Source organism: Sminthopsis crassicaudata, chromosome 3 (genome assembly GCF_048593235.1).
Source record: "Sminthopsis crassicaudata isolate SCR6 chromosome 3, ASM4859323v1, whole genome shotgun sequence".
Taxonomy (NCBI): domain Eukaryota; kingdom Metazoa; phylum Chordata; class Mammalia; order Dasyuromorphia; family Dasyuridae; genus Sminthopsis; species Sminthopsis crassicaudata.
In genome coordinates, this window is record NC_133619.1 from 317,059,881 (window position 1) to 317,079,098 (window position 19,218).

The following is a 19,218-nucleotide window of genomic DNA, read 5'->3' on the forward strand; positions in this document are numbered from 1 at the left end:
ATTGAATTCAGAAAAAAAAAAAAAAAAAAAAAAAAAAAAAAAAAAAAAAAAAAAAGTTAGCATTGCATAGTATATTGTCTAGTAGGATAGAGAAGAGGGAGTAGATTTCATAACCTTTCATTTCTCAATTCCTATTTTTGTTCATAAAACTGAGTTCATAGAAGCTTGAATTCTGAGTTTGAAGGAAGCTTAAAGGTCACAAGCTTCTCCTTTTATAGATGAAGAACTGAAGCTCATAACGATAATATGACATGTCAAAGCCTCATAAGTACTAAGTGTCAGAGTTAAGATTCAAACTCTGCTTTCCTTCAAATCCAGTGTTCTTCCTATTTTTCAAAATTAAAAGAAATTACAAAGATAGCTCACACCAGGCATAAAGGAATTAGGGAGACAAAAGTGATTTGTATAGTTTGGAAAGAAAGGTCATCATTAACAACATGAATTTTGATAGTGACAAAGGGAAAGCCCTATATTTAAGTTTTAAAAAATAATTGTATTTCTAGATGGCAGTACATGTGAAAAAAGAAAAAAAAACAAACCTGGGATTTATGGAACTGCAAACTCAATATAAATTAACTGTATAACATAGCTGCCAAGGAAAAAAACCCATACCCAAACCCACATCAAAAACTAATGTGATCTTAGGCCGTATTTGTGAATGTGTGTGTGTGTGTGTGTGTGTGTGTGTGTGTGTTCCAAAAAAAGTTAAGGTGATAGTGCCACTGTATTCTACCTATGCTGGATCACATATGAACTATTGTATTGAGTTTTATAAACCATCTTTTAAGAACAAACCAGTCGATAAAGTGGCTCATGGCTAGGAGAGTGAGAGGATTTGAAACTGTGTCATACAAAGATTCTTTTAAGGAATGAAAAATGTTTATCCTGGAGAAGAGAAGACTTAGAGCTAGGGATAACATGATTGTTATGTTTAAATATTTGAAAAATTATCATGAGGAAAAATGACTTGGTATTTTTGCAAGCCCAATAAGCAGAACTAGAACTAATGGGTTCAAGTTATAGGGTATCATTTCATTTTTAAGAAGTTTATGGAATAATTTTATTTAAAAATTAAGGTTTCTAAAAATAGAATGACCTTTCTTGAAAGGGAGTTAGTTCTTTGTTACTAAAAATGTTCAAAAAGAGAATGAATGACAATTTATCATCAATTTTATTTTGTATCTTATTTAATATTTTATTTTCCCCCAAAATACATGTAGAAACAATTTTAACATTCTTTTTTTTAAATTTTGAGTTCTAAATTTTCTTCTTTACTCCCCTGTTTCCTATTGACAAGGCAAACAACTTGGCATAGGTTATACATATGTAGTCATGAAAAACACATTTCCATATAAATCATTCTATGAAAGAAAGCACACATTTAAAAACAAAACAAAATAAGAGAAATAAAGGGGGAAAAAAGGAAAAGAATTTTTGTTCTACATTAAGGTTATACCAGTTCTTTCTCTTGAGATATACAACATCTTTCATTATTACCTACAGAATTATATTGGATCATTGTATTGTTGAGAATAGCCAAATTATTCATAGTAGATCATCATATAATGTTGCTGTTACTATATAAAATATTCTCCTGATCCTGCTCATTTCATTTTTTATCAGTTCATGTAAGTCTTTCCTTATTTTTCTGAAAGCATCCTGCCTGTCATTTCTTAAAACACAGTAGTATTCCATCAAAATCTTATGCAACAACTTGTTGAGCCATTCCCTAATTGATGGACATTGCCTCAATTTCCAATTCTTAGCCACTACTAGAAGAGCTGCTGTGAATATTTGTACACAAAGGTCCTTTTCCTTTTTGTTTTTTATTTCTTTGGGATACTGACTTAAGAATTGTATTGTTTGGTCAAAGGATATGCAAGGTTTTGTAGGCCTTAGGACATAGTTCCAATATGTTCTCCAGAATGGCTGAATCACTACATAACTATACCAATAATAGTAAATTAATGTTTTAATTTTTCTGCAATCCCTCCAACATTTTACATTTTTCTTTTCTGTCATATCAATCAATCTTACAGGTTTGAGGTAGTAATTCAGAATTGTTTTAATTTGCATTTCTCTTATCAATAGTAATTTAGAAATATCTTTAGCTTTGATTACTTTGTCTGAAAATTGATTTCGTGTTCTTTGACCACTTATCATTGAATAATGGTGCTTATATCTATAAATTTGACTCATTTTTCTATGTTGAAGTCTTTATCAGAGAAACTTACTATAAAAATTGTTTTTCACAGAAATCATTACCACCTATATATTTCTCTCCATCCCTATTAGCCCCATTTTTCCTATTTTCCATCTTTCTCTCCTTTTACTCAGTTCATTCTCAATAGTATTTTGCTTCTGACTTTTACCTCACCCAACCTACCATCCCCTCTATCAGCTCCACCCCCTTTCTCTTAAACCCCTTCCTTTCCTATTTTCCTGTATGGTAAAAATAGATTTCTACACCCATTTGAATGTATATATTATTCCCTCTGAATTGATTAGAATGAGAATAAGGTCCATGTGCATTTCTCCCTGCTTTCTTTATTTCCCCCTTCACTGTAAAAATCTGTTCCAGTCCTCTATTATTTCAGATAACTTATCCATTCTACCTCTCCCTTAATCCTTCTCCAAGTGCATTATTCTTTCTCATACCTTAATTTAATTTAATTTTTTAAGATAATCATGCTATCACATTCAACTCATACCTCTGCTTTCTGTCTTTGTGCCCTCCTTCTAATTGCCCTCATAAGAAGAATGTTTTTAGAAGTTACAAATATCATTTTCTCATGTAGGAATATAAATAGTTCAACCTTATCAAATCTCTTGTGATTTCTTTTTCCTGTTTACCTTTATATGTTTCCTTTGTATTTTGTATTTGAAAGTCAGATTTTCTATTCAGCTTTGTTCTTTTCATGAAGAATTCTTGAATGTTCTCTATTTCATTGAATTTCCCCTTTTCCCCCTGAAGGTTTATACTCTGTTATATTAGGTTTTGGTTGTAATCCTAGCTCTTTTGTCCTCCAAAATATCATATTTCAAGACCTCTAAGTCCTTTAGTTTGGAAGTTGCTGAGTTTTGTGTTATTCGGACTGTGGCTTCATAATATTTAAGGATTTTTTTGGTTGATTTTGTATTTTCTCCTTGATCTGAATGAAGGTCTGGAATTTGGCTATAATATTCCTGAATTTTTTTTCATTTTGGGATTTCTTTCAGAAGGTGATTGGTAAATTATTTCAATTTCTATTTTACTCTCTAGTTCTAAAATATCAGAATAGTTTTCTTTGATAATTTCTTGAGAGATGATATCCAGGTTCTTTATTTGATCATGATTTTGAAATAGACCAATAATTTTTAAAGTATCTCTCTTGGACCTATTTTCTAGGTCAGTTATTTTTCCAGTGAGATATTTCACTTTTTTTTCTATTTTTTTTTTCATTTTTTTCATTTTGATTGTTTCTTGATGTCTTATAAAAATCATTAGCTTTCACATGTCCAATTCTAATTTTTAAGGAATTACTTTCTTCAGAGATTTTATGCCTCCTTTTCCATTTGTTAATTATGCTTTCCAAAGTATTCTTCCCTTCAATGGAGTTTTGTGCCTCTTTTACCATTTACTCTATTCTGGTTTTCAAAGTATTACTTTCTTCAGGATTTTTTGTGCCTTCTTTACTAAGCTATTGACTCTTTCTTTTTATTTTCTTGAATTACTCTCATTTCTCTTCTCAATTTTTTCTCTACTTCTCTTACTTGATTTTTTAAAATCCCTTTGAGCTCTTCCTTGGCCAGAAATCAATTTATATTTTTCTTTGAGGCTTTGGATGCAGGAAGATTGATTTTGTTTTCTTTATTTGAGAATTTGATTTGATCTTCCTCATCACTATAGTAACTTCCCATGGTCAGATTTTTTTTTCTGCTGTTTGCTCATTTTCCAGCCCATTTCTTGACTTTTAACTCTTATACTAAAGTGAGTCTCTGCTTCCCAAATGGAGAAGACACTGTTTTAAGATTCAGATTTTTGTGGGACTGTTTTCAGAGATAATTCTGGGAATAAGGTATGTTATTGGCTCTTCCAAGGTAGTATAATCTCATCCTGGTGCAACATATCTTTCCTGTCAATTTTCTAAGTTGTCTTGGCTGGAAAATGGTTTCACTCCCTCTTTTTGTGGATTCTGATACTCTAATATTTGTTTAGAGTTGTTATTTAAAGGTTTTTGGAGGGATTTGGGGGAGAATTCAGATAAGTCCCTGCTTTTACTCTACCATATTAACTCCATTACTATCATTAATAGGATAGAACAGGCATTCTTAGTCTTTTTCCACATGAGTCCCCTTTTGCCCAAGAAGTTTTTATAGTTATGTAATAACACACACACACACACACACACACACACACACACACACACACACACACATGTATATAATTATACCCCATTATAAATTTCAGTAAAGGTGTTTCTGCCAGCATGGTTCAGAACTACAGTTTCAGTGAATTCGAGGGATATAACATGGCCAGACATTACCAGAAAAATATCAGCATTAATTATGTTTGATTTTTAATTAAATTTTGGTCTTTGCATTCAGAAACCTTTTACTGTTGTCACATTTCTCAAAACCTCCACATTCAGTTACATGACCTATATGGGGTCACAATTCACAGTTTAAAATGCTTTAAAGAGAAATGTTACATGGTTAGGAAGACGTTGAAATAGATGATCATTGTTACCTTCTATATTCATAAATTATAGTTTAGAAATTAGCCATTATTTTTTCATTTCCTGGTAATGATTTACACAGTTACTCTGAAAAAAGGAAACCATTGTGTTGTCTTCACTCCTACTATTTAAAAATATGCTGTTTATGACCAAGTCATAATACTATTTTAATTCAGCATTAGTAACTTAAATCAATTCACCATCCAGATAGAGTGCTAATTATATGGTGGTTCAGATGAAAAGAGACAATAGATGTTAAAAAAAAAAAAAAAGTAGAAGGACAGCTAAATAGCACAGTGACAGTGGCTAGTAGTAGTACTAGACAGTTCTAGTACTGGAGTCTGTACTAGAGTCCAGTACTAGAACTGGAGTCAAGGAGACCTGAACTCAAATCCAGCCTCAGACACTTACAACTTTTTGGGTAAGTCACTTAATCCTTGTTGGCTCCAAAGGAAGGAAGGAAGGAAGAGAGGGAGGGATGGAGGGAGAGAAGGAGACATAGAAAACACAGGAGAGAGGAGAGTATACCTTTAAGGAAAGTGAATTTTTTGATGAAACAAACAACAAAAAAATGTGATATGACTTAGGTTCCTTAAGCTGAGAGATATCTAAAACCTCTTCAAATCATTAGGAAGATAGAGGTCATGGACATGGAGGCAGAACTAATCCTTCCCTCTTCTGACTACAGCAGATCAGTTTCAAAGTCATGGTCTGAGTCTTTCAGAAATGGTTGGGCTACCTGTTTACAGATAGGGCCAAACTATAGCAGACAAGCAATCACCATAAGCTCGATAGCTATGACTTTGGCAAAGAGAGAGGATGTCAGATAGTTAGTTTGTTCCCTAGGTAGTAACACTTAAGTATAGTAGAAATCATCCTAGAGTTAGAGCACAAGGAGTCTAGATTCACATACTCCCTTTGTCACTCACTACCTATGACTTCAGAGATCTAGGTGATATACCAAATAGAGAACCTGACCTGAAGTCAGGAAGACTTATTTTCATGGATTCAAATCTAGCTTCAGTCACTTACTAATTGTGTGACCCTGGATAAGTCATTTAATTCTATTTGCATCAATCTCCTCATCTATTAAAGATCTGGAGAAGGAAACAGCACATCACTCCAGTATCTTTACCAAGAATGGTTCATGAAAATCAGACATGACTGAAAAATAACTAAACTTATAACTTTGAACAAAATCATTTAGAAACTCTATTCCTCCATTTTTTTTTACATAAAAAGGATGGACTATATTACATTAAAGATCACTTTCATATTTAAATTTGTGATCCTATTATCTACCCCCAATGCTTATTTTATGTTAGCTCACTCCCACCAGTAGGACTTTTTTTTCTTCCTCTTCCCAGCCCCATTTTCCCTTTAGCTTCCTCCCTTTCTCTTTCCTCTTCTATTTCATCAAGCAACATCATCTCAGGGACTCAGTTTCCTCAACTGTAAAATGAGGGAAAGAAGAAGCTGACCTAAATAATCTTTGAAGACCCATATGATACCATATCTATGAGTCAATGATCCTTTTTCTCACCTTACCCCCCCCCATTTTTTCTAACCTGAACTACAGAGTATCTAGGCAAGAGATATAGCATCTCTGTTGATATCTCTCACATGTGTCTTATGCAATTTCTGATCCTATATCTGACAATGGAAAACAAAGGAGTTATTTACTTGCTCACCCATCTTCCTGTTGAGTCAACAGTAGCTATTGAGATCAATAGATATACTGTCTTTTGGGAGTTTACAAGATGATTGAGTAGGTAAATCCTGTGTGGGAATAAAATCTTTTCCAAAATGCTTACATATAAACATATATACAAATGAATGTTGAAATAGTATGGCACAAATGAAATATATCACTGCTTAGGTATTTGAAGTTAATCAGCATTTCCTGTTAGCTTTCAAAGTCATTTGCATCTCTCTTCCTCTTTTCTGTTTATAAAGTACTAATATGTGTCCATTTTTATCAGAACTAGGTAGTCTTTGAGAAGAAATTATTTTCTCTTCTCTCTCCATGAGGCCTTACAGTTAGCATGTTACTTAGAGGATAAACCCTCTGTGCTATGGAACTATAGGACTAGTATGAAAATATGGCAGTCTGTACTTAACAGAATAGACAGCTACTTAGTGCCGTCAATAAAATGCTGGGTCTAGAGTTAGGAAAACTATCAACCCGAGTTCAAATCCAACTTCAGGCACTTACTAGCTATGTGATCCTATCACTTAACCTTGCTTTCTTCAGTTTCTTCATCTGTAAAACATCTCGATTCTCTTTGCCAAGAAAACCCCAAATGGAATCAGAAAGATTCATATGCAACTGAAAAGGACTGAATAACAACATTTAGCAGAATGTCAAAGCACTGAAAACTCACCATATATGTTTCTTCGGGATACTAAAAGGGAATAGCTTCTCTCCACCCCACATCAGAGAAATTTCTAAAATGATCCCAAGAGCTACATTGCAGGTATTTGGTACATAGTTATGTACTATACCTTCTCTGATTTGCATCCAGACAAATTAGGCTCTAAGATTATATATGTATATAGGCAAAGATGAAGACAAGATGGAAAAAGAGAGAGACATGTAGAAAGAGATAGACATATGTACATGTACATACATATACACATATGTACATGCACATGTACATAACACATTCTCTAAATTGTAGTATAGGTTTTGTTGTTTTAGTTTCTCCAATTATTACTAAAACTTTAGAAAGATTTTATATTCTTGGCTTTCTCTTACCATGGATGATCTTTTTTCTCCCTTGATCTGCAAGCTATTTGGGAATGTGAAGAGTCCTCCTGCTGCTTTTGCCCAGGAAAGATGCCTTGATGAATCTATGATCTCATCCATATGAAATATTAAAATTATACTTGTAAAAGAAAAGACATCAATTCCCCAAATTGTAAAATCCTCATCTGGAAGAGAAAGAGAAAAGAGACAGAGAGAGAGAAAAAAAAAGAAACAGAGATGAAAGAGAAGAAGGGAGGAAAGGAAGAAGGAAAAAGAGGGAGAAGGAGAGAGAGAGAGAGAGAAAGAGAGAGTTGTATATGTAAAAAGAAAGAGGAGAAGAGAAAGAATGAGAAGGGTATTTTTACTGCATTATATGTTACTTAAATAGGAGGAGATTTCCACACAATTCCAAATAACATGGAAATTTCATGCTTTAAAATATACCCTTGGTATTATCATCTAGGTAGGAAAAAAATTCAGAAGTCATGGGCCCCTTCAGCTTTATTTTTGCATTATTACTTCTTATTGTTTGCATATGTGCATGCAGGCAAACACACAAAAAAATTTCTACTTTTAATTAAAGGACAAAATGAGTGCTGAGTTAAAAGATGAAGTATTTTTTTGTGAACCAGAGTCTAAATAGTTAATTCAGGGTCAAGACTGAGCAGAGAGTGCTGCTAAATTTCCATTTGGGTTCTGTTCTCTTTTGCCTATGATTTTCTTACATTTACAAGTCATTTTCTTTCCTGGCAGCTCAGTTTTATACTTGCAAAGTGTGAGGTGATAGTCCTTGTTTCCCCTCTATTTTATAGGAATGTTCTGAGGATTAATGTATTACATTTGGTGAAAGTATCCACATTCTTTGAATGAAAGATATTTTATAAGCTCAAAATATGATTTTTTTTCTTTTTTTCTTCTTATATTTTGCTGCAGTTGCACAAGATGAGAAAGGTGGCAACTATACAGTAGAAGCATTATTCAACCACATGCTGGAAATTCCATGTTTTCAAAACATATCCTCAGTCATTTCATCTGGGATTACTGTTGTCTGGCTGATGGTAAGCAGTACTATTTTCAATCAAAAGGTGACCTGGAATTTGACCTGGAATTCACATATTAATTGAGTTTTAGAAGAGTAATGATAAATAGTAATATTTGATCAATGAGCAAGTATTTATTAGGCCTTTTATATGCCAGGCATTGGTAAAGGTAATAGAGAATTAATGACAAAAATCAAGGAGATCCTGCCCTCTAGAAACTTACATGGTTTTTTGGGAGACAATGTGTCCATATGCAATTTGGGATAAATACAGGAAGTGTCAGGACTCAAAAATGATTCATGTTTGAGTTGAATCTTAGAGGAAACTTGGAGAGACAAGCAATGCAAAGACATAAAGATGAGAGATAGAATATGATGTGTGGAGAATAGGAAAAATGCCCCCTTATATATGAATCTAATTGTTGTCCTAATTATTCCAAATCTCAAACAGCTTCACTGTATGTTAATTTGTATTTGCTATATCATTGCTTTGTAGTGTTCTTGCCTAATGGGCAAGGTGTTTCCCCTCAAAAAATGCTATATTTTCATTTTGTGCATAATGCAACCCCAACCCCTTCACCCCACAGAGTGACCCCTTTACTGTGCTATATATAGTAAGAAAGTAATAGTATTTTGAATGAATGGGAACTCACTGACTAGCTAATTCTTTTATCTAATAGTTTAGGCCTTAGCTCAATATCCTGCTGAGACATCTGCTTAGATAAATGGAGGAGGGAAAGAGAGATCAAATGACTTTCTGAAGGTCACACAGTGAAAGGATGGGGGAAGCAAATTTCAGAGCTCTGTCTTACCTTGCTTCTGCTACCAGACCAGAGAAGTCTGCCCTTGCTCAAAAAAAAAAAAAAAAAAAAAAAAAAAAAAAGTGATACTTGATACTGATACTGTAGCTTAGTGGAGTCTCTTTGGAAGAAACTTCTGTTTTAAAGGATCATTTCACTGACACATTTGGTAACTAAATGCTTTGTGTGTTTTCTTGTTTCAGAAAAAGTGTGCGCATATTTTTAAGTCGTTGTTTCTAATTGATAGCTATGGGATTGAGAGTAGAATGCACAACAACTTATTCTCATCCTATCATAGGATAAAATGTGGTTTTTCATTTTATAGTACTTAATCTCTCTCAGAAGACTTGCAATCTCTAAAATATAACTTCGGGAGGCATTTTATTACATATTAAATTAATATTATTATGGGCCCAATACTAGTGACTATTATCCATGCATGTTGGGTAGGTAATTTGTGGAAGATTTGTGGGGAGTTGAGATGAGGGGGATCAGGGAAACATGGACAAGAACTGAATAAAATGAGAAGGCAGTCTGCCCTAGTTGAAGGAAAGAAATCATGAATCATTCACACTGCATCTCCCCTTCAAACATACCCCAGAATGACTCTATTCTGAGACCTACTCACTGACTGCTTATTCTCTAGTCTGATTCACCTTACACTGGCTGCCCTGCACAGTCTCCAGTAACCCCCTTGTCTCCTCATCTGTTTCTTCCCCCTTCCAGCTCCCCTTTATATTTTATATATACCCAGTTCTTAGCACAGTGGTTGATGCATAGTAAATGCTTGGTCATTCATTCTCTTTTTTCCTCTCTCTCCCTCTCCCTCTTCCTTCCTTTCTTTTCCTCCCTCTATCTCTTTTCTGACTCTCTTTCGCTCTTTATCTATCTATCTATCTATCTATCTATCGATCTATCGTCTATATTATTATAAGCAAAAGAGATATTTAGCCTTGGAATCAGGCAGAGCTAGCTTGAAGATATACATACCACTGACAAATACTAGGAGTATGACCACTTCTGAACTTCTTACTATTTCAGAAAAATATCTAAAAATTATAAATTACAAAGGAATTAAATATCTGGTTCTGGTGAAAGGATTTTTTAATATAGCTATTTCCCTAACAATATCATAACTCTAGATCCTTTCTCATTGTCTATTCATCAATCAATCAACTAATATTTTTAATGTACCTTTTCTGGTACTTAGGTAAAGGGTAATAAGACTGCTGATTCCTATCTAATCTTATATCCTCAGCGATATCAAACACTCCTGTCATATAACACTGCAGAGTGAAGCCTAAACCAGAATAAAATGTAATTGGGAAATATTTAGCAAAGTAAATTAAAATGCACTAGAGCATAGAAAATGTTAACATGTGGTTTTCTAAATTAATATACAGTCCATGGGGATCTTTCTGTATGATTTAGTGACCCCCTCCCTTTTCTATTTGTGTTTGATGACACTTTGATATACTATTTAATAACTATTTCTAGCTTATAATTCTCCTGTATATGCTGGTCTACCAGGTTAATATACCTTTATAGAATAACATGCTTGAGGGCAGGTGTTGTAATGTCTTATTCATATTTGTGAATTGATGATTTTCATTCCCATTTATAAAGGTAGATAGAAAAGGTAGAGAGTGATCTTACCTGTATAATAATCAAGTATCCTCCCCAGATCAAAGGCTGATATTGTGGCTGTTGATAATTAAAGAAATTATTTTTACATCTAAGGCCTAGCCCTCTATCTTGGCCCAGGTTTTTTCAAGTTCAGTAAAGGTGTATTTTAAGATTTTGTTGTTGTATTTTGTTTTTATTTCACCGAGCCTGCCCTTTCCCAATCTCTCCTGTCTCATTCTAGAGATCTTTCTTGTAGAACAAAGAATTAAAAAAAAAAAGAAAAAGAGGAAAATACGGAATCAGGGAGAGGGAGAATCCAAAGTATTTTATCCTAGGTGGCTATTTTGTGAGGGATGAATTTGAGAATTCAGTAAAATGGGAAAACTATATTTTAATGTAAAATAATAATTCACATATATTTCACAAACTTATCACATCACCCACGCAAATTTGACAAAGCTAAAATTAATTGAGAGAAAATTTCCCTTTTTTTCATAGAGGTTGCAGCTCATTTCTTTTAGATTCTTATCTCCCTACAATCTGTGACCTAAAAAGAAATATGCACACATTAGAGCTTGGTTTATTTTAAATGACTGAAATAGAAAGATAACTTATTGCAGTACTGAGCTTCCCCTGAGCTGATGTTTGAGCAAAAGGGGTTAAGCCTCTTTATAATCATTCAAAGTCATTGGCCCATTAGTGACTAAATTCATACATTTATCCACCACAAAAAGTTTGGTGTGAAGTATCATGTTCTGGATTCCTCCTCTCCCCACTCTCTTGGGTTCAAGACTTATATATCAGAAAAACCTGAAAGGTTTTCTTAGAGAAGATCTCCAGAGCCCTCAGTGAGGAAAAAAAAAAGGAATAGTCATCTCAACATTATCTGATTCAGCTCCTCTATTTAGAAACCCCCAAAATCCCACTGCAGGAATGTTCTGTGGCTGGAATGATGTGCCTTGCTCCCTCTCCCTAGCACCTCCTATAATGCTGCCTGAAAACTTCCATAGGTGCCCTAGAGTTGTTGTTCAGCTATGTCCAACCTTTCATGATCCTATTTGGTATTTTCTTGACAAAGATACTGCAGTGGATTGCCAGTTCCTTCTCTAGATCATTTTTAGATGAGAAAACCGAGGCAAACAGGATTAAGTGACCTGTCCAGGGTCACACAGCTAGTAAATGTTGGAAGCCAGATTTGAATTCACGAAAATGAGTCTTCCTGACTCCAGAACCAGTTCTCACCTAGCTGACTACCCTACAGTTAGCTGTCAAAAAAGACAGAATGAACAGGAGTAGGGTGAAGATAGGAAAGGATTCCTCTACTCTGTAGTATTCATGCTTCTCTCCAGAGTCCTAAACAGATTGGCTAAGTGTGATATCTGACTTAGCTCTGGCATCTTCTGTCAAATCATTCAGTCTGTCTTTCTAAGTGTAAAAATTCATAATTTTGAGAGCAAAAACCATGTTTTTACCTTTCTTGTTATCTCTAGTGCTTTATACAATCCATGACACATAATAAGATCTTTATGAATGGTTGTTGAGTGACTGGTAAATGACATGATCACAGCTTTGAATTCCAGACACAAACTCTTAATCCTTGGTCCTGTTACCTATTATCTATTATGCAAGTCCAGGCAGGTTCTGAGAAAAGTGAAAGCAAATTCTGCCTTCACAGCAAGGGTTATGTTTATATATTCCAAAGCTGTAACTGTACTTTATCCCTGACCCATACTAACTATAACTTTGCTAAATAAAGTTGTAAATGAGCAAATATAGGAATTAAATAAATAATAGTTGCCATCTTGTCTTTGTTTTGGTTAGTTTGGTTGAGTTAGCCTTTCATGAAGCAGGATCATTGCTTTGGAGCTAAGTATGGAGATCTAAAGAATAATCTTGTTTAAATGGGCTAGAAGTAAAAGATGGGGACAGAGGATAATGGTCTCATTTTTTATACTGAAGTATAGAAAACAATCAAATATATTATCCAAGTTCATTCATTAAGAAAATCAGAAATAGACAACAAAGATCCCTCATGCTAACTCTTTCTCATTATCATTTCTCACAAAATGACTTTCTTAAATATTGCTTAATTTACCTTCTATAGTTGAAAAAGGACAAGCACTCATGAAAAGACAGGAAAAATGAATTCTATTTTTAGGTTTCCAAATAGCCTTCTAATTTTCCTAGATTCTACCTATACAGAAAGTGAGAAAATAGAGGCTGAACATTGTAGTTTGCAGATTTTCTTCTATCACCTCTTTCATCTTACTGCCTACTGGTCTTTTCATTGCTGGTGATTAAATCAATCAGCAATAAATTATTAAGTACTTATTTTTACTCTATGCTAGGTACCATGGTAAGCTATGGTGATACAAATTCAAAGGTGTGACAGTAACAATACTTGAAGATTCTGTCAGAGGACTTATAGATATGACCAATATATTGCTTGTTGGTAATTTTTATAAAACAATGTCTGCAAATGAGAATAAACCAACCAGTTAACAGGCATTAGTTAAGAACCTACCTGCATTAGGTAATCTGAACATAATAAATGAAATTTAGATATGCTATACATTTACTTTCATTCACTATTTCTTTCCCCCATTAGCTAAAACAAATAAGAAGTAGCTTTTTCTGACGAGAAAAGTGAGAGTTCATAAAGGAAAAGTGACATATTATTTAAATCTCCAAGCAACCTTCAAAGATGAAGAATTTTGTAGGTAATAGCCTAAGTCGGGAATAAGAAGGCCAACTTCCAAAGAAAAACATCTTAATGGGCTATAGAAAGGAGAGTTTTTTTTATAATATAGAAAATTGTTTGAGGAAATGTGACAAAATTGCAAAGTACATTGGACCTAGAAGCAGAAGAAATAGGTTTAATACCCAACTCTGACATTTCTAAGCTCTGCTGTGACTTGGTCATGTCACTTAGTCAACCAATGAGTATTTATGAAGTATCTGGTATGTGCCCTGCACTGTCTTAGATTCCAGGAATACGAATACAACATGTCAAAAACTGAAGTCATTATCTTTCCCTTCAAACTCTTCTCTCTTTCAATTTTCACTATTTTTGTCAAAGACAGGGGTATATTAGAGCCATTTCTAATCTGGCTTGAAAGACAATTATTAAATTTTTAAGGTGAGCATTAACATGTCAAAATAGACATTTGCTACAAATTAGGTTTGAATTTGGAAATATTAATAATGAAGATTAAACTTATAAATGTGTATGAATAAATATTTCCCACAGAAAGTTTGGAAACTTATTTTATTGCTAAAAATTTACCCATATGCCCCTGTATTGCTCTATAAATATTTTTGAGCTCCCTAAGAGTTAAGTAGATGAATAATGAAATGAAGATATTACTACACTGGAGACCTTGTGAGTGTAAGATTAGTAATTATTAATCATAATAATAAACAACTAGAATTTATATAACACTTTGAGGTTTACAAAGTGACCAACAGTGACAACATGCCTAATGAACATTTTGAAAGTACATGCATGTTCATAATACACAACAATAACTCAAAACAACATAAGGTTAACTATCAAAACAAAGTTAGTTAGCTGCAGCAATAATACTACCAATAGATCTATATTAAAATTACAACTTAATTATAAGCAGTAGCATATATGCAAACCAATTAGAAGATCCATTTATATAAATATAACACAAAACCTAGATAAGTGAATAAAATAGCGAAATAAGAACTTACATATTCAAGCATTTTGTAATTCACACGTACAAAAGCTGTTATTGTTCAGAAATTTTACTCATGTCTGACTCTCTGTAATCCTATTTGGGGTTTTCTTGGCAAAGTAGTTTGCTATTTCTTTCTCCAGCTCATTTTATAGAGGAGGAGACTGAGGCAGACAGGAGGAAGTAACTTGTTCAGAATCACAGACCTAGATCTGAAGCTAGAAAGAATTCAGCTCTTCCTGACTATAGGCTCACTGCTTTATCCACTGTGCCACTTAATTGTTCCATATATACCAATAAGCATATGCAATTGCATGCAAGACACATTTCACATGGACAATATATAGTATTGTCAACTAGATACATGTGAAACTATTTCTTTAGATTTACCTGTAACATCATAACTTAGCCTAGTGATTCATCTAATAGGCCTAGTTTTCTTGTCATTGACTAATCTCTCTGCTCATATAGCAGAGCTAGTACCTGGACTGACTATCAGGATCATTACAGACTTGTTTTTCTATACCTGATCTGGCAACCATGTCAGACTGGCTTTTAATGTGTTCCTGTTCTGTGGGTTTAAATTAAATTATTGGAGTCTCTGTAGTAGTTTTGGGAATAAAAGGAGTTGCCTCTGTTTTAAATATTCCTACTCAGTAATAATATAGTTACCTTTATTAAACTCATCATGTTCAGCACTCTGAATCTGGATTAGAAAGTCCTTGTATAGAAAAGGACAGTGTCTTTTGCTCAGTCTTTTTAAAAGTGACTATCAGTTCTCTCCAATTATTCATTAGAGATTCCAATTAACTCTCCTATGGTTCATAAATGGTAACAATGAATACTTCTGATAGGGTGCCTCCATTCTCTAAGAAAATATGTAAACAGACATGTTGTCTAATTTCTCAATAACTTTGTATAGGTTAGCTTTCCATTGGTCAATTAACATGTGAGTCCCTTGAAAGCCCAGGTTTCTCAAAAGAACTCCATCTCCTTGTCAAAAACCTTGACACCATCTTCTGTCATCATAATATCTTTTGTTTTTGTCACACATCTTCTAAAATGAAGCTTTAACTAGTTCAGATGAATCTTTCAGTTTTTCTCTCTACTGAGAGATGTACTGAGTATGAGTAATTATATAACTTTCTCAACTAAGGTATAAAAACATAAGTCAATAGGCAGGTATGGTTCTCTACCAACCATGAGGAATTATAGTGTGGTACACAGGGAGAGAGACAAAGGAGAGAAAATAAGAGAGAGAGAGAGAGAGAGAGAGAGAGAGAGAGAGAGAGAGAGAGAGAGAGAGAGAGAGAGAGAGAGAGAGAGAGAAGAGACTGAGACACACAGAGAGACAGAGAGAGAGAGAGAGAAAGAGAGAGAGAGAGAGAGAGAGAGAGAGAGAGAGAGAGAGAGAGAGAGAGAGAGAGAGAGAAGAGACTGAGACACAGAGAGAGACAGAGAGAGAGAGAGAGGAGACCAGAAAGGGAAAAAAAGAGACACAGAGAAACCCAGAGAGTCAGAGACAGAAAGAAGACAGAGTCAGACAGAAAGACAGTGACAGACAGAACAGAAGAGAGATAGTGTATTTATTAAGTACTTATTCTATGACATACATTGTCCTAAGGACTAAGGAAACAAATACAAGTAAAGAAGAATATCTGTTTTCAAAGACTTTACATTCTCATGAAAAAAAAAAAAAAACAGCACATAGAGGGGAACTGGAAAGCAGTCAGGGATATGAAAGGCTGCACTAAGTAGGGATATCTGAGAAGCAGTATTAAGACCCTGGTTCTAGGCAAACCGAGGCAAAAACTATCTATCTGATTATATCTTTTTGGATGAATTTCCTATTCTTTGTCTTTTAGGAAGCAGAGGATGAAAGCTAGAGTGTAGGGACTTTGGTGTGGGATTAATCAGGTAGTATCTCTGCCTTGCTAAATTTCTTGTTTCCTTCAAGGTGCCATATTCCATATTCTGCACAAAGACTACTTTATCTTACTCCTCTAGGTGTAATCTCCCTTCCCAAAATTCTTTATATATATTTGCTTTATATCACCTGGTGGTTTTATCACCTCCCATAAATTAAATCATCTATATGTCAATGATTCTCAAATCTATTTGCCTAACCAGAACCTCTCTCTTGACCTCAAGATTGACATCTCCAACTCCTTAGGACATCTTGAAAAGTTTATACTGTCAAAATCTTAAAGTCAGCATGACAGAAACTGTACTCTATCTTCTCCCCCCAAAAAATTTCCCTCTTCCCAATCTCCATATTACGATTGAGGTCACACTATCCTCCCAGGTATCCAGGCTCACAAACTAGAGGTCTTCCTTTACTGCTCACTTTCTCTCAATCTCATATTCAACCTGTTCCTAAAGCCTGTTAGTTTTATCTTCATAAAATCTTTTGCATATTTTCTTATCTCTCCTGATGCTGCCACTACTCTGGTGAAGGCTCTCATTATCTTAGTTGCTGTAATACTGTTGTTTGGTCTCCTTGCCACAAGTATTTCCTCATTTCAGACTCCACTCAGCTGCCAAAGTGGTCTTCTTAAAACTCCTTCTCAAAGAACTCAAGTGGCTCCCTACCTATCACCTTAGGGATCAAATAAAAATGTTCTCTTTTCCACTTAAAGTTCTTCATAACAGTTCCAGTCCTCCTATCTTTCCAGTCTTTTTTACATCTTGTTCCACCTTTGCATATCCTGTAGCTCAGTGGCATTGGCCTTCCTGCTGTTCTTTGCATGACACTCCATCCCCCAAGTCTGAATATTTCACTGACTCTTCACTATTACTGAAACTTTCTCCCTCCTCCTCATGACCTCTTGGTTCCCTAGTTTCCTTCAAATCCCAGCTAAAATCCTACCTTCCATTGGAAGTCTTTCTTAAGGCCCCCTCAATTCTAACGCCTTCCCTATGTTGATTATATCAAACTTATTCTGTATATAGCATATTGTAGATAGATAGAGACAGACAGACAGACAGATAAATATGCTATGTGTGTATTTTTATATCCTATAAGGTCTCTCCCATTAAACTGTGAGCTCCTTGAAAGCAGAGACCATCTTTAACCTGTTTTTGTATTTCCATGACTTAGCACAGTGCCTGTCACAGAGTAGGTGCTTATTAAATAATAATTGACTAAATGACCATATAATTATGTAACAAGAAGCTTGAGATAGATGCCGGCTATTTTCAGCCAGAAATTTCTCAAGATCTCTTCATCAACAACTTGGTAATTTTTACCTCTTAATCTTAGGACTATTGGGGCTTGACTTTAACAAATTAGATCTTTCCATTCTAAGGCACTCTAGGAGTAAAAGAGAAAAGCCCAGCACCAGAGAGGGTGCTGTAGGGAGCTTAGATAGAGAAATCCATGGAGGGAAGTTCCCATTAATTAATTATTGCCAGATTTTAGGACTGAGTCTGTGAGGGTATATTGTGCACTAGATGTATCTAGGCTAATCTTTTTTTTTTTTCTGATAAATTCTCTTTGGCTTACATATCTTTCCCCTAAGACTCCTCCCCCTTTTTCCTTTGCTTCCCAGTGATATGAGATTATGTTTTTGAGTTTCCATGCCTCTCCATGGAAAGACATGCTGCCTCCTGAGTCTTAAAAATTTGTTTACTCTTCTATGCTTAAATGTTTTCTTTTTCTCCCCAAGTAGCAATTGTGTTAAATGCTGCCAATCTATCTATATATTATTATTGTTCTAATGTAATAGCAATTGGGGAGCCCAGGTAGAGAGAGAGAGAGAGATGTAAAACAATAACATTTTGCCATATAGAGATCTTTGGGTGGGGATTCAGAGTAGAGAGTCATGAAATAGTGATTGCTATGATTAACTAAACAGTAATAGAGACAGGGTTCTGCTATTTTTCTGAGCTAAATTTGAGAGGAAAGTCACCCTTTGAGGGAGAGAAGCAGAGAGAGTAACTTGGGAAAGTCATTGTAAAAGGAGAAGTAGCAGAGACTACCAAAAGGTAAAGAGAAAAGAATATAAGTGATTGGGAGCTCTGCCTATCTGCCAACTAATATAACAATCACACAAGCACTATTTATGAACTTAGATGAACTCCCTTGATTTGATAAATACTCATGGAAGGCAAAGATGGCTACATTTTTGTATTTATATCCCTAGCAGTCTAGCTTACTAATATCATCTCAATCAATGTTTGGTTATTGATTGATATGATAACTGAAAATCAAATCTAATTATGTTTTTCAACAGGAGAAAAATGGAAAGCAAGAAACTCTTATCCAAAACAGCACCTTTCTAAAGAACAGAAGCATCCTATTTAAAGACCATGGACTCTATTTGCCATCAGTTGAGATCTTTGATGATGACAGAAAATTTTCCTGCCATGTTATAATGCAATCTGGCAAAATCCTGAAGAATACCACCAGAATTAAAGTTTTTGGTAAGAATTTTCTGATGCTTTTTTCAATCACACTGGTATTTTCCAGGGGATCTCCTGCATTTAACTTTACCTTGCATTGTGGAGAGCATGAACTGGTCCTGAGTAATCCTATCAAAAACTTTTTTTCTCATATTCTCTATAACAACAATAATAAAAA

General features: G+C 34.4%; 1 protein-coding gene across 5 annotated transcripts in view; it reads left to right on the forward strand.

The window, feature by feature from the left end:
• Positions 1 to 19,218, forward strand: part of CD96 (CD96 molecule) — a 151,777-nt gene that overhangs the window by 34,625 nt on the left and 97,934 nt on the right. For all 5 annotated transcript variants that reach the window (XM_074301150.1, XM_074301148.1, XM_074301153.1 and 2 more), the window contains exons 4-5: positions 8,401 to 8,525; positions 18,872 to 19,061. In XM_074301150.1, coding sequence (XP_074157251.1) covers positions 8,401 to 8,525; positions 18,872 to 19,061 — 315 coding nt within the window. The remainder of the gene's footprint in view (positions 1 to 8,400; positions 8,526 to 18,871; positions 19,062 to 19,218) is intronic.